Source organism: Galeopterus variegatus, unplaced genomic scaffold (assembly GCF_000696425.1).
Source record: "Galeopterus variegatus unplaced genomic scaffold, G_variegatus-3.0.2 Scaffold648, whole genome shotgun sequence".
In the NCBI taxonomy this organism is placed as follows: Eukaryota; Metazoa; Chordata; class Mammalia; order Dermoptera; family Cynocephalidae; genus Galeopterus; species Galeopterus variegatus.
In genome coordinates, this window is record NW_007726759.1 from 622,880 (window position 1) to 649,195 (window position 26,316).

The window sequence follows — 26,316 nt, forward strand, 5'->3', positions numbered from 1 at the left end:
AGTATTTTACTCTTGTTTCTAGATGAAAATAAGATGTCTCGAAATATTACTCACCAACCACAAAATTACAAAAGCACCTGATGAACTCAGAGCAAAAACTTCAAGCCTGTACAACCACACACTAAGCCTAGTACAATTTTTACAAAAGACAAAGTTGAACACTGTGCAGATATCACCAGTAAAAGGAAAGGAACAGAAATGTAAAATAGAGAACAGAGATGTTGGCTTTTTGAAAGCGTGGTGAGAATATTTTTGTTGGTTAGGATTTACCTTCCATTAGTCCTCAATTTAATGTTTTACTTTAACTAATATTTTATAGATAAGACAGGAGAAAGACATTCACATCTATTGTAAAAAGATTAAGCATTCCACATTTCCTGAGTTCTAGAAGCCATTTTCCTCACCAACCAGACCACCATTCTGTACTAATTCTACTACAGAGGATTGCTGTTCAACCCCTCTTGAAGATAAGGGCACTGATTGTAAAATTACATTATTTTGGAAGTAACTTCAAAAGCCTGGTAAGCCAGGTACCTTTGTTGTCAGCACTTAATAATTAGGAATGTTTAAATATGACTTTCATTTTCACATACAGTTTAATCCCTCATTCAAATGATTAACTAAATGCAAAGAGAACTTAACCCAGGAGGCTAGGAATAATAAATCCATGATCTTGGAATTTTCTTCTTCATCCAATTTTTTCCCCCATTCTAGCCTAGAAAACAATCATTTTCTTTCAATGTCAGAGTTATTCTACATATGTATATAAAATCACACTATCAAATTAATAGAAAGAAGTTTTAAGCTGCAGAGTACATACAAATTCTATGTTATTTTTGATAATCTCAGACCATTGAATTTGGCAAAAGAGTCTAAAAACATCATGATCTTCATTATTGTTGAAATGACTTATACCCAGATTTGCTTTCCCCATCCACCAGTATTACTCCGAAGATGAGAATTGGAAGGATGGTGACCAACACAGGGCTAGGTGCTTAAATTACGTTCCACTCAACTCTAGCTCAGATGATAACGTACTTGGTTCCACTGTGGTACTGTAACTTCACACACGAATTTTGAAACAAATTTTACCCTTTCATCTCTCATATAAATAATGGCATAGATGTGGAGAAAAAGACAGCAATAAAAAAAAGAATTCAATGTCAGAAACACAATTCATCTATCAAATACCATCTTTTCAGTTGCTTTACTGAATCTGCTATTTTTAAGGTAAACCTCCAAAGCATATTTCAAAAGCAAGCTCATTTTAAGAGCAATGTTCGTAACATGCATAATTCAGTTCCTTCTTGTCACGCGTGGCTCCCACTGACATTTTTTCAGAGAAACAACAATAGTTCTAGAACTTAGTTCATCTTACATGAAAGCGACAATTTCATAAACAGTTTGACTCTTTAGATAAAGGTACTTATGATCAAAACAAACACATTTCACATTTAAAAGTCTTTCTTTCTTTCTTTCTTTTTTTTTATTTGAAAACCTGATAGGGAACTACGGTTCACTGCCAGAAACAAAAGGAATCTTTTGCCATGAAGAGCTGGGCTTGTTTCTTGGTCATTCTAATTAAATACACACATACATATGTCCTTCATTTCCATCATTTTGGAAAGATTCAGCCAGAAGATAAGTATGGGGTCTCACTATGGTAATTGTAGTCAGGACAGACCTTTTGCACGAGTTTATAATCAACACTGTAAAAGGCAATGTAAATGCAAATGACCTTGAAGGGCTTGGAGCACAACCAAGACACATGGCTCTGAGTTTGCTCCTGGTAGCAGATCTTGGACGGGTCAAAGTTGCACAGAGCAGTCTTCTTTGCCCGATCTGTTTTTTCATACTCAATGCGACAATTGAAAGATTTAGATTCCTTGGTCTCCAAGGTAGACTGGGGGGAAACTTCAAATTCCACCACTTTGGAGGGGGGTACCAAGCTCACTGACACATTGCCCAGACCTGTTGAATTATGTCGGAAATAAACACTGAAGGTTCCATTTCCATGATCGACGATTTTTCCTGTGATGAGGAGGTTTAGTTTGACAGTTTTAATGTTGGAATGAAAGTCGCCCCATCCAAACATTTTCTTAAATTTTCCCGTTTTTACTATTGGCCTCCGTTTAGTTCTTGTCAATGGCTCCTGAACCTCTGTGATGTTGGCCAGCCAGTCCCAAAAGTTTTCCATGCTATCTGCATATGCCGTGGGACCAGGCTTTGGCACTGGAGACTGTTTAACAAACAGGCGCAAGGGACTGATGATCCTGGAGTGCACCACGTTTCCGACCAATGTCCCTGGAGCATCTTTGTCTTCCCAATCCAGCCCCTCTGTGGCATGCACCACTTCTCTACTGTCGCAAAAGAGCTGTTTGAAAAGAAAGAGAAGTAAACTTTAGGTTAGGCTTTGAGCACACACACATTGACGTGCACAAGGAAAATTCTTTCAATATTATTTAGATTCTTGCTAAGTAGCATTTCACACACACAGCTGGGCTCAACAGTGTGACAAGATGAGCATTTAATTCAAGAAGTGTAAAACTGTGAGAATAAAAATTAAAATGGTGAAATTAAGAAGTGAGTGTTTCATTTTAATGAGTTGATGTGGTTTTAGTCTGTTTCCTAATCTTCACAATTTTAATTTCCAGACTGGGGGAAGTAGTATATTTTGAGCTGTCATTTGATAAAATCATTAAATTTGTGCAGTCTTTTCTTTCAGGTGGAAGACAACTCTAGGCTGAAAGTTACTAAGGAGGAGCTAGAAACTACAAATATAAGATATTGATTAGTCTCAAATATACTTGGCAATATTAAAGGTACTATTATACTCAAAGGGTCTGACATATAATTTGATAGCTTTTGATATAATTCCATGACAAACTAACAAAAAAGATGTGTGATTAGTATTAGAAAGTTCTACAAAAGTTTTAGTTGAAAAACTATACATTTAGTTGCCTTTATAAAAATTAACGTTTGCTATGGTTTGAATGTTTGTTCCCTCTGAAATTCATGCTGTAATTTAATCCCTAATACAACAGAAGTGGGGCCTTTAAGAGGTGATTGGGTCATGAGGGCTCCACCCTCATGATTGGATTACTCCATTTATGGGTTAATGGATTGATGGGTTAATAAATTAATGGGTTATTGAGGGAGTTAGTTTTCATGAGAATGAGTCAGTTATGAAAAGCCAGTTTGGCTGACTCTCTCATGAGTCGCCTTGCCATGTGATGCCCTGTGCTACCTCAGGAATCGACCCTCTCCAGATGCAACTTTTCTACCCTGGGCTTTCCAGCCTCCAAGACTGTGAGAAATAAATTTATTTTTGTTATAAATTACCCGGTTTTAGGTATTCAGTTATATCAATAGAAAATGGACTAAGACTATGTGGAAAAGTATATTCTGAATTAATTAATAGACCGTATGTAATATAATTAATGCTATTACAACCGAATTATATGCCGAAAGATAGATCCGCTAAAGAAGAGTTGTGTGCATGTGTTTTATGGGTTTCACTGTATTTTGATTCAAATCATAGCCATTAAAATATAGAACTTTTTTATTCTTTTTGTAGTACAAGAGTCCCCCATGATTCTAAAAATCATTTAGTTAAGTCAGTATGGATTTTGAGGGACAGAATCATTATACCTGGAATTATTGCCTGAACTGAATATTTATGGATGGACTATAAGGCCTGAAAAATAGAGGTTTATTGTGGAAACATGATAGCCTCTTATCTCTGATGGCACAAACCACTCTCGTAATGACTCTAAAAACCGTCAACATACTGAAAAGGATGAGGAAAAAAGTGAGGCTATGTTCATATGCTGCTTCTCCAGCCCTTTCAAACTTGGCCAAGCACTTGGTAAAACTGGTCTCAGATTATTCCCAAAAGTATTGCTTTCAATCCAATTTTGAAAAAAAAAGACATAGCCTAGATTATAAATATTATAAATTGACTATATCATATAGTTTGACAACATAATATAAGGTTATCTTTTATATATTCATAAAAGCTTAGAAGTTTAAGTCCTATCAGAGATTTGTTAAAAGTGTTTTCACCTATACATAGTCCCAAGATGACTTTAGGTGGAAATCTAAGGACTTAAAATGCATGAGTGGGTTTTGTTTTCATTTGTTTGGGGAGGTGCATTACATAATATATTTCTCCCTTTGATTAATTTCCGAAGGGCTTTTATTCCTCATTTCTGAAGTTTCTAAAAATTCTTTCCTTTTCACTTACATTGTTGAGGTTGGCAGAAAGGCACATTGACAGGATGCGCATTCTCACTTTTTTGAGAACCTAAATCCACATGACCTCTTAGGGGCTTTTGCCTCCTAAATTGATATTTCTTTCTCTCTCCTGGTGTTGAAAGGCTGGCATATTCACCAGGGAGAGAGGGATCATTACTCAGGATTTCTGGTTCAAAATATTTCTGATACCATAACTATAGCTTTCTGATTTCGAACACCTTTAATTACGTGCACAAATCTCATGCCACTTAATTGGTAATAGTGGAGTTCAATACCCTGGCTCAGATTCTGACTCAAGTTTCCTAAGAATTGATGCAGCCTGACCCAAAGGACGTGTCCTGGCCTCTCTAGAGAGGGCCAAAGTCACACGGGCTGATAAGAAGACCCTTGCTGATCAAAGTCCAATTTCTCTTCTCTGATCGTGATTTCTGTTGCCCACAGTCTACTACCTATTTTTCACCTGTTTCTGGTATTTCATGAGATCCACGTTGCTTGGTATATGCTGACAGACAACACCTACCATATACCGAGCACGTGGTGTATGAGGACAGCTCCTTTACTTCCTGATCTCTACTCCCTCATGCAGAACAGTATCGAACTCCTACCCTCATTCCTGCCTGTCTTCCTCTCTTTCATAGGGTCCCTTCTGACATTGTCCTCTTTTGCTTTTTTTCTTTAAAAATATCTCAGTTCTTACCGTTATGCACCTTGCTACTGATCAATACTTTAACAGCAGAACTAAGATATATTTTCTGTTAAGTCAGTCAAGCAATGTGAGACTGATCACTGATCTACACGTTAAGGGAAGGAATTTCAGGGTGAGATATGTCCAACTTGAGTCATAAATCAATAAAAGGAGCCACCGTTGTGGAATACAATGGGATGAGGATGTGAAGCTTTGGGAATGGCAAATGGAAATGCACTGTCTTGGTTGTTTTGGAAACAGTAATAAAGAGAATGTAGAGGAAGCATAATGAGTGACGTGGGATTAGTGGATGGTAAGGTTGGAAGAAGAGTCATTTAAAAACGGTGTATGCAAACCATTCAGGTTTTGGCAGAAATTTTGGCTAAGTGTAGTGTAAAGCAATAAGAGAGAGTCTAAATTGAGAGAGGAACATGACATAATTGTATCTTTTCAAAGGACTATTCTAAATGCAATAGGGGAATTTTGAGAAAGAAACAAGTCACATGGGTCTGTTGCTGTGATGTCCAGGAAATCTAGGATGCACCATCGTGGTTTCTGAGAAGCTGGGTTCTGGGGCACCTGAGGTGAAAGGGACTGGGGCCATTTTAGCCCCTACTGCAGATTTCTGCTCCTAGACTGGGGGTGGGGGCTGGATCATGGGAGGCACAGTCTCTTGGTTCAATTGCCTACTCTCAGCAATTCTGCATCTCCAGTTCTTTCCACAGCTCCAGAGGAGAATGGCCATAGCAAAGAGGGTTATGCTCTTTAGTGCTGCCTTGGAACTGAATACAGAAGAAATAACCTGAAATCTGAAAAAGAATACTAGTTTCTGCTGGTAAGTATGTATTTAAAGTATAGAAAGAAAATCACATTTAGATAGATTCGGTTCAACCATTAGCTGACCACTAACCTAACTGAGCCAACACATCACAAAGACTACAGATTTTATAGAATTAGTTGTGCAGAAAAGACACTAAACAAATAAACAACAACAAACAGCAACAATAACAACACAAATAAAACCGTGGGAAGGGTAAGAATCTGACTCCCAGGGTTACAATATTATTTTATTTAAATGTCCAGTTTCAACAACAAAAAAAATGAGATGTGCAAAGAGAGCAGAATGTATGGCTCATGTCTAGGAGAAAACATAGACAATAGATACAGGGGGAAAATATTTTAGAAAATCAAGAGAAAAGTAGAGAAATGAATTATGGTAACCCTCAACCTCATGGTTTACCTCCAAGTAGTTTCTCCATTTAGTACCAGGCGGATATAATTTCCTGTTACTGTTTTACTGAAGAATAATGCATTGTTGTCAGATTTCACAACTTTATAACCCTGTGAAAAAGACTGTCATGTTGATCGTTTTAAAAATGTATTTCTTTGGAATTAGTAATTCAAAGAGGAATGATTTCATTATAAAATCTGAACTTTCAGGTTCTGTGCACTCACTGGCAAATTAATTTAAGTTTTAGAAATGTTTGCTAACACAGTTGCACATAAGATTGGCCATCTCTCCAAATCTTATGAGAAGTAGTTTTTTAATATTTTCAAAATAATAACATGTACCTTAGTATAAATGTCTGCCTGAGTCTGTTTTCTGGGGCTTATGACAGAATACCTGAAACTGGGTAATCTATAAAGAAGTGAAATTAATTTTTTATAGTATTTATTTATTGAAATATATTGATTATACATATTTTGGGGTACAACGTTGAATATCAATACATGTATACAATGTGTGATGGTCAAATCAACGTAATTAGCATATTCATCATTAAAAACTTAATCATTTCTTTGTGATGAGAACATCAATCTCCTCTATTCTAGCTATTTGATAACATGCAGTAAATTATTGTTAATTATAGATGCTTAGCTCAACTGTTCATTCACAGAATTTATTCTTCCTGTCTAGCTGTTTTGTGTCCATTAAACAACCTCTCACTATCCCCCAGGGATAAACCTTTTCTATGTGTCCATCACTCTGATAGCTTTGCTGCTTCTCTGTAGCTATGTGTTGGGCTGGGTCCTAAACTGGGAAGGGGAAAAGACTTCTCTGAACTCAGTGAATAGTGAGAAGGAAATGAAGAGCTTTTAAAACTTTGAGCTTCAAATTCCATTCAATATATGCCATGCCATAATCAATGCTGGTAGCTCTCTCCTATAACAGTCCTAGCAGGTGGTCTTTTTCTTATTTGTAGAGACACCAATGGAAGAGAGATCACCACCAGCCTTGCTGTCCCAAGTCAGTGTTTAACAATTCTAACTGACATGTTTACTTAGCACATATTGACTCTTCACTCACAAGGCACCAGGGGTGTAGGAGAGATCTGAATTTCCTAAGTAATCCAAGCTGAGCCCTGTAAGAACAATGCCTCTAAATACACCTCTCCTGATTTAGCAAGAATGACATTAACACACCCTATTTAAGAAAGTGGGAAGCCTAAAACAGTTTAGAAATATTTATACAAAAACATTTTATTTTTGCAGGATTAAACTTACTGCTTCACTTACTTTTGCCTCTGCCTACAATCGTAGGAATGCTACTGTACTCCCCTCATTGCGTTTATAAAGCATTGAACGGGGAGGAAAAGTGGAGTGTCCCAATCAAGTCTGTGTATTGCAGAAAAGATTCTGTTGCCACATCCTCCAGTGGCTGAATTTACTCAATCAGAAAAATTGTGCCAAGAGTGAAGGAATGAATAAAAGAAGCAGGGGCAATGAATTCAATCAGGCCAGGTACAACCAAAGCAGGGAAGAGAGAGAGAGAGAGACAGGAACAGTAGTGCTTGGATGTACTGGAATGACTAGGGGTCACATCCTCCAGTGGCTGAATTTACTCAATCAGAAAAATTGTGCCAAGAGTGAAGGAATGAATGAAAGAAGCAGGGGCAATGAATTCAATCAGGCCAGGTACAACCAAAGCAGGGAAGAGAGAGAGAGAGACAGGAACAGTAGTGCTTGGATGTACTGGAATGACTAGGGGTTAGGAATATAGAGATGGAAATTTGGCACTGTAACTTAACTGTCTCAGCTCCCTGTGCAGCTCCCCTCTCTGAGCCTGGTTTTCTTAATGGTGAAATGGTAAAAAATGCAAGATAGGGTTGCACTTTCAAAGAGACGAAGGATGCTGCAGAGTGGAAAGTGAGCTAGAGTCAGGCAGGTCTGTAGGCAGGGACACTTGTAAGGAGGTGAGCACTACAGTGCACAGGAGAAGTGTAAAGACCCTCAGTCGTGCTCACAAATGCGTGCATTCATCTGTTAATCACTTATTCCACACGCATATCTCAAAATGTATTCCAGGGCCTGTACTTCCTTGGAACTGGGAGTACACAGCTGAACAGGACAGACATAGGTCCTGTCTTCATGGAATTTACAGAGGAGCAGTGAAAAGAGACATTAAAGAAATAATGATACATAAATGATAATTCACTTATTTATAGTTGTCATAAGGGCCTGTACATCTATGTATCTATATCTCAATAGAACAGGGGGTGGGGAGAGCTTATCCCAATCAAGGAAACAGGGTAAGCAACAGGACAGGGAGTGAACAGTATTGAGCAATTAATATCTTTATTCAATGAGAGAAGTAAAATCCAAGATTTATGGGTTTGTAGTTGGTAAAGAATGAATTAGTGACAAGAAAACAAATCGATTTTGGTATTTATATTCCTTTATCTCTTGTTCCAAATTGTATATTGATTTGTTTATAATTACTAATGAGAGTGTGATAACATTATAAGACAACAGTTAAATTTTTTCTAGCAAAAGGCTAATTTGGAGAAATTTTTCACAACCATGAGCAGGTTCTGACATTCAGTCTGTGCTGAATTCCTGACTTGCAGCTACAGTGCAAGGAAGCGATGACCTCAGCAGGCTTTGTCTTTCACTCTTAAACCTCCACAGAGCAGTTGAAGGTTTATAATATATATTCACAGGTTCTGAGACAGTCAGACCTTTGTCATGATTAGAGTATAACCCTCTTCTATAATTCTATATAATTAATATATATTAATACCACTTAATAATTAAGTATGATATGGATAAATAAAAATATTCTGAAACAATGTAGGTTTGTCTTTATGTCTATAGGTGTAAAAATACGCTAATAGATAGTGTCCATGATTTTCACAAAAATTGACAAATGTTCTAAATGAAAGGTAAAGTGAAATAGCCTAATTTCCCCCAAAATTATAATATTGAAGAGGCATCTATACCTCAAAAGGATATTTTCCATTTTCTGTGTTTATACCACATATAAAATATTTACAGCCTATACTGGTCTACTGTGAAACACTTGCTGTAACATATATAATACGCAATGCATAGATTGCATAGATCACCTACCATTAAGAAGAAAGGCCATAACTGTTTTATAGTACACCAAAAGTATATAGTCCTCTACCCATCAAAGAAGAAAATTTTGATTTTCCAGGATTAGGCGGAATGAGCTTAATGCTCCAAATGTGTGGATTTGTAACAAGCTGAGAAAGCTGGCTTTTCCTTGGTAACAGGACTGGCATATGCTATAAGAGATAAATTGATACAGATCTGTACAAATACTTTTTAAAGGCAGCTGGCTTGCCCTTCTTCAATACCCCATTCCTTGGTAACAGGACTGGCATATGCTATAAGAGATAAATTGATACAGATCTGTACAAATATTTTTTAAAGGCAGCTGGCTTGCCCTTCTTCAATACCCCAGAAGCCTTTGTTTATGTTCTTTCAGAATGACAACCATTGCTAAGTGCCAGTTTGGACGAATAAACGGTTTGCTTAATTGATTTGTTTATAGTGTTGTTAGTGATGAAATATATATAGCTGGTCATTAATTATTTTACTGGGGTTATTCATTTAAGCCCAAAACCTCAAAGTGACCACTTTTATACAATCTAGAGGTGGCTTGTAGATCCTTCTACAGCTGAAGAATTACAGAACCAATAATGAAAAGTGGTCCAAACCCTCATTTTTGTTGCTTACATGTAGCTTATATAATTGTGCTGCTTTAACAATTCTGTCCTGTATTCTGCAGTTAAAACCAAAATGACAACCTGCTCAGCAGAAAAATAAATAATAAAATAAAACCCTGTCATGATTGAACTCAGCATCCCATTAAATTTTTGCTTGTAGTTGAATCTTGGAAGTCATTTTCTCTGGGTAGAAATTTTACAGAATATCATCCCTGCTGACAAAACAGGAACATGTATCTGCCGGACAACATACAAGGCTGTATTGATGATTAGTAGACTTTGCTCAAGAGTCATATTTCTGGTGCTCTATTAAAGAGCTGTCACGGCAGATTAAAAGTAGAATAACGAAAAAGGAATGAAGAATGGCAGAATCACACATATATCAATGTATTAATTGCACCTATTAATATTTTGTGGCAAAATGTGGCACTGTTTCAAAATTCATTTTGTTTTGCAAGTTGAAAAACAAATGATTTCTTAGGAGAAGAAAGCCAAACAGTGGACATCCTTTATGCTGAGAGTGGTAAATTCATTTTACCTTCCAGATAGCTTTTAATAGCTACCCTTTACATTTTTCTAAATTGATACAGGAACTAACAGGAAACATAACTGTGAAGACAGAAATCTCAGCAGTAAGAGCCAAAAAGCTATATTGCAATGCTTGGCAGTAGTTTTATTGCTAAGGTTAAATATGGCAATTCTTATTTTATCTTGATGACAGTAATCTGAAAAATCAGTGACACAAGTCTCTGCAAAAAAATCCATACACACACATGCACACACACACACTATGACACACAGAAATATCATGTGTATAAACACATGTGTGATGCACATAGTTCTCTGTAAACATTTAAGAGGTTGGTGTCAAAGAAAACTTAGGTTTCATCTTGCATTAGAATGCTAAATAAAAAGGCTCTTTAACAAACACTCTGAAAACAAATGTTAAAGATGCCTCATGGCGAGGGGCTGTTAAATATGATTTGGCCACACTTCTCAAGTAAAACAGGGTCAGACTGCAGTCTCATTTAATTCAAGCTTTGCAAAGTCAAACAAGGTATTCTTTTGATAATCTAATAGATTGAAACAGGGCTTTCTGTGTTAAAGAGTAAATGACTCAGCATGGTAAGTGGCATTATCTTCTTTCACCCACATGTCCTTACAAACCCCATCTAAGTTTTCCATGAGAGAGAGATGTACTTCAGGTGACAGGAACACATAAATACTTCTGAAATACAGTGGACTGGGAGAAGCAACATGAATCTGCATCTTGACTGCTAAATGTTGGCATTCAAAAAGGAAAGTTGCAACAGAGATAAGAGCAGCCGAATGAAAAGTGGAAATGCCAGATTTTTCTAGGTCCATGTCAGTTTAGTCAGTGTTTCCATGAGGGATGAGGAAGCTTATACAAGTGAGGAGGGGTTAGAAATGCATGTGTGTATGGCTTTGCATTTTACCATCAAATTCATTTGACATTTCAATCTTCAGGTACAAGTAATTTGACAATCAGCATATACTAGCTGTGAGGGTTTGTTTTATGTGTTAACTTGGTTAGGCTATAGTATCCAGTTATCCAAATACTAATCTAGGTGTTGCTATGAAGGGAGTTTGTAAAGTGAATAACATCTATATTCAGTTGAAATTTTTGTTGTTTTTCACAATGTTAGCATTGATTGGTTATATTCCTCCACCAAACATGACACTTGCTAATTTAAAATAAATTTTCAAACTGTCTTAGATACACAGTGTAATATTTCATGTGAACGTAAACATTCACAGTCTATGGGGATTTTTACAGAATCCTACATAAATATGCTACTTTATTATGATCCAGTATAAATGTTTTGTAAGATCAGTGATGGTTTACAAACCATAAAATGCCTAGTCAATAAAATATAATGCATATTACTTGTGATATGAAACTGACAATTGTGTTAAAATTATCCTTGCAATAATCATTCCCGACATTTATGCTGAGAATTACAGAACCTTCATAAATAACCTCTTTGGATTCTTACACTTACTTTGTGAGATATACAGGGCAGGAAATAGCCTTAGAGAGATTAAGTGGCTTGTCCAAGGTCCAAGTATTATGAGGCAGCAATAATTCTAGAAATTAGTTTTTTTTGTATAAGGTCACTGCTGTACCCACACTGGTATTCTAATGGACTTGACACCAACCCAAACCAACCAACAAACCAAAAAAAAAACTTGATTAATATATTTGCCATCTAAATAAAAAAGATTTTTTTTCTCATCCTAAAGTAAGAAGTTTATTCTCGAATATGAAACTAAGAAAGCTGAGAAAAACTAAAGTCTGATAACAACTGTAAATATTTTAATATTTAATACATATTTTATCACTGTGTAATATAAATAATACATATTTTATGTATTATCTCTTATTCTTTTAAAGGAAAATATACTGTATTCAGTTACATAACAGTCCAAATACTCCGGAAGAAAAAAACCTTGTTATCACTACAAGTAAAATCTAAATCCAAATCAAGGTCAGTTTTCTCTAGACCTCCTCCTTACATCTTGAATGATACTTTCCTGTTCGTCCAAGTCCAAATCAGAAGGCCCTTGAGCAGTTCTGGCAGGAGCAAGCTCACTGTCTTCTAAGCCACCAGATGGCATCCCCACCTTCTCAGCCCAAGAAGGTCCCATAAACCCAGGCCTTTGCATCTTTCCTGGATAACTGTTTCTCTGTTCCTAGGTTCTGCTGAAATGGTGGATTGGATCCATGTTTCTTCAGCAAAAAGTTGTCCAACCCCACTTTTGGAGTTTTCTCCAGAGCAATTGGTTGACTTAAAGTAAATTATTCTTGGTAATGGGAATAGGTCTCATCCAGTCAGTTGAAATGCCTTAAAAGCAAAACTGAAGTTTTCCAGAGGAAGATGAAATTCTGCTTCAAGTCTGCAGCATCAACTCCCACCCAAGAGTTGCCAACCTGCTGACCTGTTCTATCAATTTTGGACTTGCACCCAAAACTGCATGAGCCAACTCCTTAATGTACTTGTTTAGATTTCTGCCTATCCTACTGGTTAAGATATGTATCTATGTATCTCTAGAAAATCTTTTTGATCTTAATAGTTATGTTCATATGTGAATATCTTATTTTCATGACTCGATCATGCCTCTTGATTTCTTGTATCTGCCACAGAACCTAGTATAGGAATACTTGATGGTGACTTAATCACAGGTTCAGAAATAAGGTCCAGTGTCTCCCATGATGCTCCCAGAATAAACCATAAAGCATAGGTCATTGAACTCGCCACATTGTTTATTGTTATCATTTTTGTCTTTTTACTTGATTCTTCTTCTTATGAACTCCTTTTCTGGCAGCTACCATCTTACTCATCTTAAGTCTTTATCTAGCCTCTGTCATAGTGCCTGATTCTCAGTAAGTCTCCAACAAAAATTGAAAAAATAAATCTGAATGTCAGTGTGTAACTTTCTAAACTTTTCACAATTTTTTATTTCCTTAGATTTTACTCCTAGATTGCTTTGGGAAATATTTTAAATTCCAATTAAAATTTAGTCGATAAAGCAGTCAAGTAGAAAAAATAATGGAGATGGAAGGGTGAGGAGTTAGAAGTTGGGAGAATGGGACAGAATAATAAGTAATGACAATATGATAGGAGAAAAATAAAATCTAAATCAAAACTTTTAAAAAATAATATTGGAAAAGGTTGGTAGTTATTATTAACAGGATTAGAGTGTTATAAAAAATATCAAATTCTATTACTTCCAAGGGATAATGACCTACCACCTATAGGTCGATGATAACAACTAGTTTTCTACCTTGAGCCCAGACTTTATTTGGAGTTCAAGGTCTAGCTTTCTAATGGACAGGTTCACTTTAACTGAACCATGAAAAGTACACAACACCAGTTTTGTACTTTGTAAAACACAACAAGCTTCCTCCATGATAATGTAAGCAGCAACTAAAAATGAGGGTAGAATATTTTAAAAATGGAGAGGAGACTATGAGCTCTTTGTTATAACTCAACTGTCTGTAACACTTCCTCAGACAGTCTCTACCAGGCCAACATTTTCCTTGCACAACCCCATTAACTTCTTTTTACCTTGCTGACAACTAACCCAGCTAGGCATACATACGGGAACTCTCTTGAAGTCATCTGATACTTGGCTACTGGTTATGGCTTCTTCCTGGTGTCTGCAACCATTTGCAAACAAGATCAAAATCAAAGTCTCTTCTGTTTTTCTGGGAATCTCCTTCTGGCCTTTCCTCCGTTCTCTCCCATCAATACCTCTTTCCACACCTGGGTCAGAAGTCCTGGGAAAGGTTCAACAGGACTGTCCTGGAATTAGAACGTTGTTTAGAACCACAGGCAGAAGCGCATGTTCTGTCTTGCCAGCATTTCATGTCAAACCACACACATTGGGCATCTGGCCCAATTTTTGAATTTTCTCAAATGCAAGTTTGATTGTGAGACTCCCCTACTTAAAGTCCTTAAATAGCTCCCAATTATCCAGAGCAGTGTTTTCACACTTTCAGAGCAACAGAACCCTTTTCCCCCCTAAAGTAAGCTTTTGTAGAATTCCAATATATATAAGAGATACCAATGCCATTTATTAATGCCCAATTATGTATGAGTTCAAACATGTAACAGTTATTACTATAAGCTTCATGAATGGGAGAAATAAGGAACTTAAACATAAAAATTAAAATCAGAGGTTACAGATGATCATTGCGGTCATACCAGCTTTAAAATAGCTTATGGCAGCATCTCCTCCATAAGGTGTCTCTTGACAACCTGATGCACTTGGCCACTCCCCACCTTTTGGACCCCCACCATTATCCTCTTATCTTCCTTTAATAGCACCTGGACTGATATGTGTCCCCTCACTAGGCTGAACTCATTGAATAAGGGGCAATTTCTTATTCTTTGTTGTATTCCAAAAGCCTTGTACAATGCCTAAAGTACCTGTGTTTAATAAATATATGTTGCTGAAAAAGTGTAGCTCTCCCCACAATGCTCCAGTATCATTTCAATATTAATTAAATGACTTAGTTAAATTTTTCCCTGGGATTTTCTGTATTGCGATTTTCCCCTGACATTTCCTTTGAGCTTTCACGTATTGGAAAATCATCCTTGGCTTGTGTTCAAATGACCATATAAAAATTTTAAATTACTGAAGATCAAATCCATAGGCTTAAATGAGTGTGGTTTTTCTAGGGAAACTGGAGAGAAGAACCCTGCTTTAGGAAGGAACAAAGTCAAATGCTGCAAACAATTCCTGCTGGGGTACTGGCAACTCTGGCCCTTGGAGTCTCAAACATAATCCCAGCCTTTGTGGTCCAGAGGAAAGGAATTGGGGGGCTTGGTTGAGGGGCATAGGCAGATTCAGACAGGATCCTGGAAAACAGGGTAAGGGACAGAAGTATTAATTTCAGGAGGGTCATCCAGTGTCCAGGAGACAATTAGCACAGCATCCACTGAATTGCCAAGGAGGGGGTAAGCTTTTCCATGGGTATCTGCAATAAAGTAAAGGACTAAGGAAAAAATTATTCAGATAAGTCAAAGTATTGTAGGGACATCTAATTATTTCAGACTAAAAGTGTTCTGGACCTAAATTACAGAAGTAAATGCTCCATTTCTCACTGTACTGCATTGAGCTTTTGAAGACAAATTTAACAAGCTATTAAATAATCCAGAATGCTTAATAATCAATGGAAACCTCCCCAGTGTGTTATTGAGGCAGAAGCAACCAGTGATTCACCAGGTCTTTACACAGAGAAATATTAAGACCAGAATTAATCAGCTTGCTAACTAAACTCAGTTCACTTTCCTGCTCATTTAGCAACTATGATGTACCACACTGACTACACTGGTGACATCCCTTAACAGTTATAACTGGCAGTGGAAAGCATAGGGATGGACATGCAGGGAGTAGTTTGAAGTGGTGGCAGAGAAAGGAAGTGGTCAGAAAGCAAAGTGATCTAGCGACTGAGAAACAATCGTGAAATGAAAACTTCTCCTTAATAATGCCCGTCCTTTGTGAAAGATAGGGTTGTTTGTGCTTTTCCCCTTTCTGATTTCCCTCTTGCAGTCTTTCACATCTAGTGCATCTCTATCCAGCAGAGGCTTAACACATAACCTCGCATTCTTCTTGAGTCCTCTCGTTTTCACCCTCCGCCATCTAATGAATCACTAAGTCCTATATTCTATTTCCAAATCCATTCTAAATCTGTCTACCTCTCAACCTCCACTGTCTCCTCCGTTGTCAATGCAATCTCTCTCCTGAATGCCTTCAAGGAATTCTTGTATCCAATCCTATCCTTTCAATCTGCTTCATAGACAGCATCCAGAGTTACCTTTATGCACCTGGGCCATGTCCCTCCACCACTCCCACTCTTCAGCACATTCCATTGCACTGAGAATACAATTCAGACTCCTTAAAAGGTCAAGAAAGTCTTTCTGGCTATGGCTTCCTCTGCCTTTCTCCTCACTGCTATGCACTAGCTGTCTCTTTCATTCACTTCCCCTTGAAAACCCTCAGAGAACTTTTTCAAGCTCTCTTAAGGTGCATCAATGCACCTCCTCTCACTAGATCTCAAGTTACTTTGAGTCTCTGGCAACATCCATTCCATGCATACTGTGGGGACTCTGCGGTGTTCCTGGCACTGGGATGTAATGGAGATTAAGACAGACATGGCTCTTACTTTATGGAGTACGGTGTCTAGTGAAGGAGACTGACAGAAAACTTGTAAACAAATGCATTTACAAAGTAAATAGAAAGTGGGAAATGCAGAGAAGAAACCCAATAGCAGATGCACCAGAGAATAGTGGGTCACTTTAGAGTGGGTAGCCAGGGAAGGCTGTCCTGAGGAGGTGACATTTAAACTCTCACAGGACGAATTAGCTGGAGCTCAATGTTGGAATAGTGAAGTTTTGTGGGCAGAAGGGCAATGTGTGAGAGGCCTTATGGCTAGAAAAAGCTCAGTGAATTTCAGGAACTGGATGAAAGTGGTTAGTAGGGGTGAAAGGGCATAAGGTGATGTTGGAGAAGTAAGCAGGGGTCAGATCATTTTCACGTCAAGTTGAGTGTCTTACTTGTAGGAGGTGTTGAATAAAAATTCATTGAGTTTTCATGAGATGAATGTACTGCAAGTACAAAATTATACAGGTTATAAAATTAAATTAAGAGAAAGGTATAGGACTAAGGTCTCCACACTTCCAGTTGAATGCTCTTTCTAGTATCACTGTAGACTGTTCAGTGCAATGAAGACACTAAGTAGAGTCGAGATGTTATTAGTTAGCATCTGAAAATGACCATTACAGCTTCCATCATGGGCAGATTGAATGCAATTGATGTATATTGACAATCTTTTATCAGAATGTATGAATGCTCCTACATTTTCCTGAGTCTATCTCCATTCTAAAAGCAAATACTTCTCTGTGCCTGAATGCCGCCTCTTCCCTAACCTCCTCTTGTCTAATTATCCCCTTATATTTTCTATGTCAAAAAAACTATTCTTCACTCTTGGAACAAAGTTATAATTCTCTAATATATGCACTCTTGGAAACTGTGCAGCTGGGTAGGAAGTCTTATCACTTTTCTGGATAGACTACGTATAGAGGCCCTGAAATCACATGGAGATGGGAAGGGGTCCAGCTGAGTCCAAATTACCAGCCATCTCTTCCAAGGACTTGGTCTTGTGAATGAAGCCATCTTGAGCCCCCCAGATAAGTTCAGCTGACAAACACTGAGCAATCTCAGTTAATGCCCCATGGAGCAGAAGAACCAGCCAACAAAGCCCTGTCCAAAATTCTGACCCATAATATCATGAGAAGTAATAAAATAGTTGTTGCTTTAAGACATCAAATTTTAGGAGCAGTGTTTAACACAGTCAATAACCAGAACATGGAAAGCATGTATAATTCTGAATTGACAGAATGGTAGCCACAATATAATCATAGCTTTGTCCTGTAGACGAGGTTGTCTGAATATTGCGTGATTTGCAGTATTAGCTTAGATAGTTTAGCGCTGAGTCATTCTGATTTATGGAGCCCACACAAAACCCTGGGGTCTGCCTAAACTCTGCCTCCAAGACTTCATGGTTCTTCTTGAAGCAGGTTCTCAATCCCTGGTCTCTCCTGGACACTGCCACCTGAGTCTAGGCTGTTGGTCTGAATCCTCAAGAGACTAATGTGTTTATGTCACCAAGGAACCAATGCTAGTTCCTTATCAGTCACTGCAGAGGTTTGGTTAATTTATATATTTCAGTGATAATATATGTATAAGAGAAGCTTTAATAACTATCTTCAGATTCTAAGTAACTAAATATCTGTTTTGTTTTGCCTAAGAATTCCTACCTGTCTTAGGACTTAATTGGGTACCTTTCTGCAGTAAAGAGAATTCTTAAAAATTAATTCTGAATGGACACCAAAAGAGAAGAAAATGATAGAGCAAGCACTGGCAAGCCAGGACAACAGAAAGCAGATAAGATTCATAATTGTTAGTTTTTAATTATTTAATATGCTCACAACAGACAACATTTTTATATATAGCATGTTTGATCTTTAGATATATTTCACTTCTCATCTGGCTATGACCTAACTCTAACAAGTGAGAATACTTGGAGATTTGTAATATTTATAAAGAAATCACCAAAATAGCAGAGGATATCAGAGGAGAAAGCAGTGACTCCTGGTTTCTTACATCACTTGTCAGAACCTCAAGAAGGCCCTTTTTCAAGTAAATTAAACTTCTTTTCATTTTTTAAAATAATGGATGTAAGTTATATTTCCATTCCATGCATATTCTTTTTAAAAGCAGTTTCAAACAAGGAATTAAAGGACTACTAACATTAACCCCTCGCTTTCCTCTTTTCTGAATTCTCTCCTTTTTAATACCTTTGCTTAATTTGCCATGATGGTTTGCCCCATGATTGTGTCATGCTTTGTCTCTCAGCATAACTGAAACATCAGGGAGTAGCCATCTGTTCTGGCCACCATAGTCAATTACAAGAGGATGAAAAATTATAAATGCGGATCACCCGTTTCCTCATCAATTACACACCTGTACGAGGACGCACTGTTATGAAAGTGTGGGAGTCCCTCCATTACTAGCCTTTGGCCAGGCTAAAAACATAAGGTATAGCCATGTGAGGCATCAGGATTAGAGAATAATTTCTGATACAATTGATAAGAATCAGAAACAGAATATTCAGAACTCACAAGCCCTACCATCAAGCTTAATTGTGTGCATTTCTAATGTATCCTCCATGAATTAGTGGTATACGGTTGCCGTATAACTTATAGATCCTTTGATTGTGGCCATTTCTTGAATTTTTACTTCCATCTTCACTGGATAAATACTTGCCTCTAATGCTTCATCAGCTGAGCACTAAACCCCTTTTGGTTTGATGTTTCTGAATTCATGAAATATTCTTTACTCAAATAAACTCTTTAAATTTTTCTTTTGCTTCAGATTTTTCTTTTAACAAGTCCTAACTCCCATACCTGTGAATATGACCTTCTTTGGATTATTGGATCTTTGCAGTTATAATCAAGTTAAGATGAGGTCATATTGGAATAGGGTAGGTCCAAATTTGATTACATCTGCAAAGCCATTAGGGTGGGCTCTAATCCAATATGACTGGTGTCTTACAGAAGAGAGAAATGCACAGGTAGAAAGCCATGTGAAGAAAGAGACACACAGACACAATCTCTGAAGATGAAGCCAGAGAGTGAAATTAAGCTGCCACAAGCTCAGGAATGCCTGGGGCTTCCAGAAGATGGAAGAGGTAAGAAAGGATCTTCCTCTAGAGGCTTTGGAGGGAGCATGGCCCTGCCTACACCTTGATTTCAGACTTACAGCCTGCAGACTGTGAGAGAATAAATTTCTGCTATTTTAATCTACCCAGTTTATAGTATAGATGGTCCCCAACTTATAGTGATTTGACTTTACAATGGGGCAAAAGCAATACTGCATCAGGAGGATGCAGTTCTCTCTCGTGATACTGGGCAGCAGCAAGAAGCTGCAGCTCCCGGAGAGCCACACAACACTCTACAGTGCACTGGGTTGACAGATGATTTTACTCAACTGTAGACTAATATAAGTGTTCTAAGCACATCTAAGGTAGACTAGGCTAAGCTATGATATTCAGTAGCATTAAATGCATTCTTGGGGCTGGCTGTTCAGCCCTGTTGGTTAGAGCATGGTGCTGATAACACCAAGGTCTAGGGTTCCATCCCTGTGCTGGCCAGCCCCCCCCCCCAAAAAAAAAATTTTTTTTTTTGACTTAAATGATATTTTCTTTATTTTTTTATTGATTATACATATTTGTGGGGTACAAAGTTGACTATCAATAGTTTTGTACCCAATATGCGATGGTCAAATCAGGATAGTTAGCTTATTCATCATTACAATATGTAATCATTCTTTGTATCCATTAATCAATTTCTCATTAACTTCTCATTAACCCCTTCCTCCTCTCTTTCTCTTCCCCTTTCCACTTCTGATAAACACAGTTCTGTTCTCTCCTTCTAAAATTTCAATGGGTTATTGTGATTGTTGTTTCTTTCTTTCTTTTCTTTTTTTTTTTGAGTGCTCCCTTTGTCCAGCATGTCCACGCTGTAGATGTGACCTACTATTAGTCACTTAGTAGACATCTGGGTTATCGCATTGACTTTCATGATAGCACAGTGCTTGTGTTAAAGTCATCCACATTTTACTTCATAATGTCCCCAAAGTGCACGATGAGTGATGCTGGGGATTCAGAAATGTCAAAGAGATGTAATAAAGTGCTTCTTTAAGTGAAAAGGTGAAAGTTCTCAACTTAATAAGGAAAAAAAAAACACATTGCTGAGGTTGCTGAGATCTATGGCAGAAATGAATCTTCTATCCATGAAATTGTGTAGAAGGAAAAAAATGTGCGCATAGCATGTATTAGGTTCAGTACTATCCTCAGTTTCATGCATCCTCTGGGAGTCTTAGAATGTATCCCCCGAAGATAAGGGGAGACTACTATGTACTATAAATAAAGCTTAAAATGCTCTATTGTTACCATTAAACTAAAAATGTTACTATCCGTGGAAAGAATAAAGACAACATATTTAACAATCATTAGTGTAACTTCTAATAAATGTTGGATATTTGGTGTTTGGAAAAATAAGCTGAAAAATTAACTTTGTTTCACAATGCTATCAATCGGTAATAAATGCTTTAAAAAAACAGCCTCAAAATTCATAAAGATCTGAAAACCTGCTGTGATTGCCACAAGACATGTTATTTAAACTATTTACTGATTTGCAACTGTCTTTTTAAAAAACTCTTTTCTATTTTATCATCACACAATGTAAATATTTTTTGTGGTCCTTTACCAATTTCTCCCTAAGCCCTCCCTCCTTCCCCGTTTCCCACCTCTGGAGTTCTCAATTCCATTCTCTCCTTTTGAAAGTTCAAGTAGTTATTGTGATTGTTGTATCTTTCTTTTTTCCCCTTGCTTATTTATTTATTTTCAGCTCCCACTTATGAGTGAGGACATGCAGTATTTCTCTTTCTGTACCTGCCTTATTTCAGGTAACATAATTTTCTCTAAGTTCATCCATGTTGCTGCGAATGACAGAATTTCATTCCTCTTTACGTCAGAGTAGTATTCCATTGTGTAAATATACCATATTTTCCTTATCCAGTCATCTGACAATGGACATTTAGGTTGATTCCAACTCTTGACTATTGCAGACAGAGCTGTGATAAACATGGGAGTGCAAGTATCCCTCTGACATGATGATTTCCATTCCTTTGGGTATATAACCAGCAGTGAGATTGCTGGGTAATATGGCAGCTCTATCTGTAGTTGTTTGAGGAACCTCCATACACAACAGCTGCACTAATTTATGGTGCCAGAAAAAGAGTAGAAGGATTCCCCTTTCTCCATATACTCACCAGCATTTGTTATTCTCTGTATTTTTGATCCTGGCATGAGGTGATATTTCAGTGTGGTTTTGATTTGTACTGCTCTGATGCTCAGTGATGTTCAGCATTTTTTCAGGTCTGTTAGCCATTTGTATATCTTCTTTGAGAAATGAGTATGCACCTCCTTTGTCCATTACTTAATTGTGTTACTTGTTGTTTTTTACTAAGTTGTTTGACTTCCTTGTATATTCTGGATATTAATCCCTTGTCGGATGCATAGTTTGCGAATATTTTCTCCCATTCTGTAAGTTGTCTTTTCACTCTGTTAACTGTTTCTTTGGCTGTGCAGAAGATTTTTAGGTTGATGTAATCCTATTTATTTTTCCTTCTGTTGATTGTTCTTTGGGGATCATATTCATAAAGTCTTTACCAGTTCCTTCTTCCTAAAGTGTTTCTCCTATGTTTTCTTTTAAGAGTTTTACAGTTTCAGGTCTTATATATGTCTTAAACCCATTTTGAGTTGATTTTGGTACATGGCAAGAGGTATAGTCTAGTTTCATTCTTCTACTGATGGATGTCCTGTTTTCCCAGCACCATTTATTGAAGAGGCAGTCCTTTCCCCAATGTATGCTCCTGCTGCCCTTGTTAAAGATCAGTTGGTTCTAAATATGTGGGTTGATTTCTGGGTTTTCTATTCTGTTTTATTGGTCTGAGTGTCCTTTTTATGCCAGTACCATGCCTGTTTAGGTTACTATGGCTTTGTAGTATAATTTGAAGTCAGGTAGTGTAATGTCTCCAGCTTTATTTTCTTTGCTCAGGATTGCTTTGGCTATTAGGGGTCTTTTGTTATTCCATATGAATGTTAGGATTGTTTTTTCTATTTCTGTGAGGAATACCATTGGTATTTTGATGGGAATTGCATTGAATCTGTAGATCACTTTGGGTAGTATGGACATTTTCACAATGTGAATTCTTCTGATCCAAGAGTGTGGAATGTCTTTTCATCTTTTTGCATTCTCTTGAATTCCTTTCAGCAATGATTTGTAGTTATTATTGTAGAGGTCTTTCATGTCCTTGGTTAAATTGATTCCTAGGTATTTTATTTATTTTGTTGACTACTGTGAATGGGCTTGCTTTCTTGATTTCTTTTTCTACTAGTTCATTACCAGAGTATAAGAAAGCTACTGATTTTTGTGTGTCGATTTTGTATCTTGCAACTTTACTGAAGTCGTTTATCAGCTCTAAGAGTTTTGTGTAGAATCTTTTCCAATATAGATGCCCTTTATTTCTTTCTCTTGTCTGGTTGCTCTGGCTAGTACTTCCAATACTATGCTAAATAGGAGTGCTGAAAATGGGCATCCTTGTCTTATTCTTGTTCTTAAAGGAACAGCTGAAAGCTTTTTTCTTTTTTTTCAGGATGATATTGTCAGTAGGTTTGTCACATATTGCTGTTATTATGTTGAGATAATTTCCTTCTATATGTAATTTATTGAGAGTCTTTAACATGAAGGATGTTGAATTTTGTAAAATACCTTTTCTGCATCTATTGAGATAATCATATGGTTTTTGTCCCTGATTTTGTTCATGTGGTGTATCACATTTATTGACTTGTGTCTGTTGAATCATCCTTGAATCACTGGGATGAATCCCACTTAATCATTGTGTATAATTTTTTGGATGTGTTGCTGTATTCTGATTGTCAATATTTTGCTAAGAATTTTTGCATCTGTGTTCATCAGATATATTGGCCTGAAGTTTTCTTTTTGTTGTTGGATCTTTGTCTGGTTTGGTATCAGGGTGATACTGGCCTCATTGAATGAGTTTGGGAGAATGACCTCTGTTTCAATTTTTTGTAACACTTTGAAGAGAATTAGTATTAAATTCTCTCTAAATCTTGTAGAATTCAGCAGGAAAGCCATCCAGTCCTGGGTTTTTCTTTGTTGAGAGGCTGCTGACTGCTGCTTCAATCTCACTGTATGTTATCAGTCCATTCAGGTTTTCTATTTCTTCTTGGTTCAGTCTTGGTAGTTTGTATGTGTCCAAAAGTTTATCCACTTCCTCCAGGTTTTCAAATTAGTTGGCATAGAGTTGTTTATAATAGTCTCTAATGATCTTTGTATTTCTGTGGTATTGGTTGTAATGTCTCCTTTTTCATTTCTGATTTTTGTTATTTGGATCTTCTCTCTTCTCTTCCTAGTTAGCCTAGCTAATGGTTTGTCTATTTTGTTTATCTTCTCAAAAAACCAACTTTTTGTTTCATTGATCTTTTGTATCATTTGTATCTATTTCATTTAGTTCTCCTCTGATCTTAATTACTTCTTTCTGTCTACTAATTTTGGGATTGGGCTGTTGTAGTTTTACTAGTTCTTTAAGGTGTAGCAGTAGGTTGTTTATTTGACATCTTTCTGTTCTTTTGATGTAAGTGTTTATTGTGATAAACTTCCCTCTTAGTACTGCTTTTGCAGTATATCAGAGATTTTGGTATGCCTTTATTTTTTAGTTTCAAGAATTTTTTTGATTTCCTATTTAATTTCTTCTTACACCCATAGGTCATTCAGGAACATGTTGTTTTATTTCCACATATTTGTATAGGTTCCTGAGTTTTGTTTGTTATTAACTCCAGTTTTAATCCATTGTGGTCTGAAAAGATACTTGAAATGATTTCAATTTTTAAAAATTTGCGAAGACTTGATTTGTGACCTAACATATGATCTATCCTGGAGAATGTCCTATGTGCTGATGAGAACAATGTACATTCTGTAGTTGTTGGATGTAATGTTCTGTAGATATCTGCCAAGTCCAATTGGTCTACTGTATAATTTAAATCCTGTATTTCTGTATTGATTTGTTGCCTAAATTATCTGTCCAGTGCTGAAAGAGAGGGGTGTTCAGGTCCCCTACTATTATCATATTGGGGTCTATCTCTTCTTTAGGCCTAACAGTGTTTGCTTTATATATCTGGGTGCTCTAGTGTTGGGTGCATATATATTTATGATTTTTATGTCTTCTTGCTGCATAGACCCCTTTATCATTATATAGTGGCCTTCTTTGTCTTTTTTTACAGTTTTTGGTTTAAAGTATATTTTATCTGATGTAAGAATAGCTACTCCTGCTAGTTTATGGTTTCCATTCACATGGTGTATCTTTTTCTGTCCCTTCACCATTAGTCTGTATGTGTCTCTACAGGTGAGGTAAGTCTCTTGAAGACAGCATACAGTTGGGTCTAGCTTTTTAATCCAATCAGTCAGCCTGTGTCTTTTGAGTTGGGAGTTTAATCCATTGACATTTAGGGTTGTTATAGAAAGGCATTATCTTACTCCTGGCATTGTATCAATTTTGTTAGGATGTTTAAAATATCTTTTTTCCTTTCTTCCCCTTTTATATTTTGTCTTTGATGTTTGTTTGTTTTTTTAAGATGGTAAGATTTAGTTTCATACTCTTCTCATCTGTATTTTTGTTCTACCAGTGAGTTTTGTTCTTTCTTTTGTATTCATGGTAGTGATTATTGCTTTTTGGATTCCATATGCAAGACTCGCATGAGGATTTCTTGTAGGACTGGTTATGTGGTGGTGAAATCCCACAGTCTTTGTTTGTCTGGAAAATACAGTATTTCTGTCTCATTTCTGAAGAATAGCTTTGCTAGGTATAGTATTCTTGGCCATGAGTTTTTTCTTTTAGTATTTTGACATATCATCGCACTATCTTCTGGCCTATAGAGTTTCTGTTAAGAAGTCTGATGTTAGACTGATAGGGGGTCCCTTATAGGTGACTTGACACTTTTCTCTTGCTTCTTTTAAGATTTTCTCTTTGTCTTTGAGCTTTTCCCATTTGACTATAATGTGTCTTGGAGAGGACCTTTTTGGATTGAATCTATTTGGGGATCTTTGAGCTTCATGGATCTGAAGGCCCATGTCTCTCCCTATACCTGGGAAGTTTTCCATTATTATTTTGTTGAATAGGTGTTCCATGCCTTTTCCTTTCTCCTCTCCTTCTAGAACACCCATGATTCAAATGTTTGTATGCTTAAGGTTGTCTGATAGCTCTCTTAGATTTTCTTCATTTTTAAAAATTCTTTTTTACTTTTCTTCTTTGTTTGCCTGGGTTATTTCAAGAACACTGCCTTCAAGATCAGAAATTATTTCTTCTGCTTGTTCTAGCCTGCTGCTTAAACTCTTAATTGTGCTTTTTATTTTGTTGAATGAATCTTTCATTTCTATGAGTTCTGCTACATTTTTTTAAAGGTATTAATATCTTTATAAATTTCCTCCTTCATGTTCTGGATTTTTTTTTTTTTTACTTGTTTTGTATCTCACTGAGTTTTTTTTTAAGATTGTTGCTTGGAATTCCTTTACAGCCATTTCAAAGGGTTTCCTGCTCTAAATGGTCTGGTATTTGAGAATTACTGTATTCTTTTGGTGGTGTCATATTTTCTTGGATTTTTTGTATTTCTTATATCTCTACATTCATGTGTGGTCATCTTGTAGAGCTGCTGCTGCTTCTGTTACT

At 36.8% G+C, this 26,316-nt stretch overlaps 1 protein-coding gene across 1 annotated transcript in view; it reads right to left on the minus strand.

Moving 5' to 3' along the window:
- Positions 1-707: 707 nt before the first annotated feature.
- NXPH2 (neurexophilin 2) overlaps positions 708-26,316 on the minus strand; it is a 114,016-nt gene continuing 88,407 nt past the window's right edge. Inside the window, exon 2 of the mRNA XM_008570964.1 lies at positions 708-2,374. Coding sequence (XP_008569186.1) covers positions 1,631-2,374 — 744 coding nt within the window. The 3' untranslated portion in view covers positions 708-1,630. The remainder of the gene's footprint in view (positions 2,375-26,316) is intronic.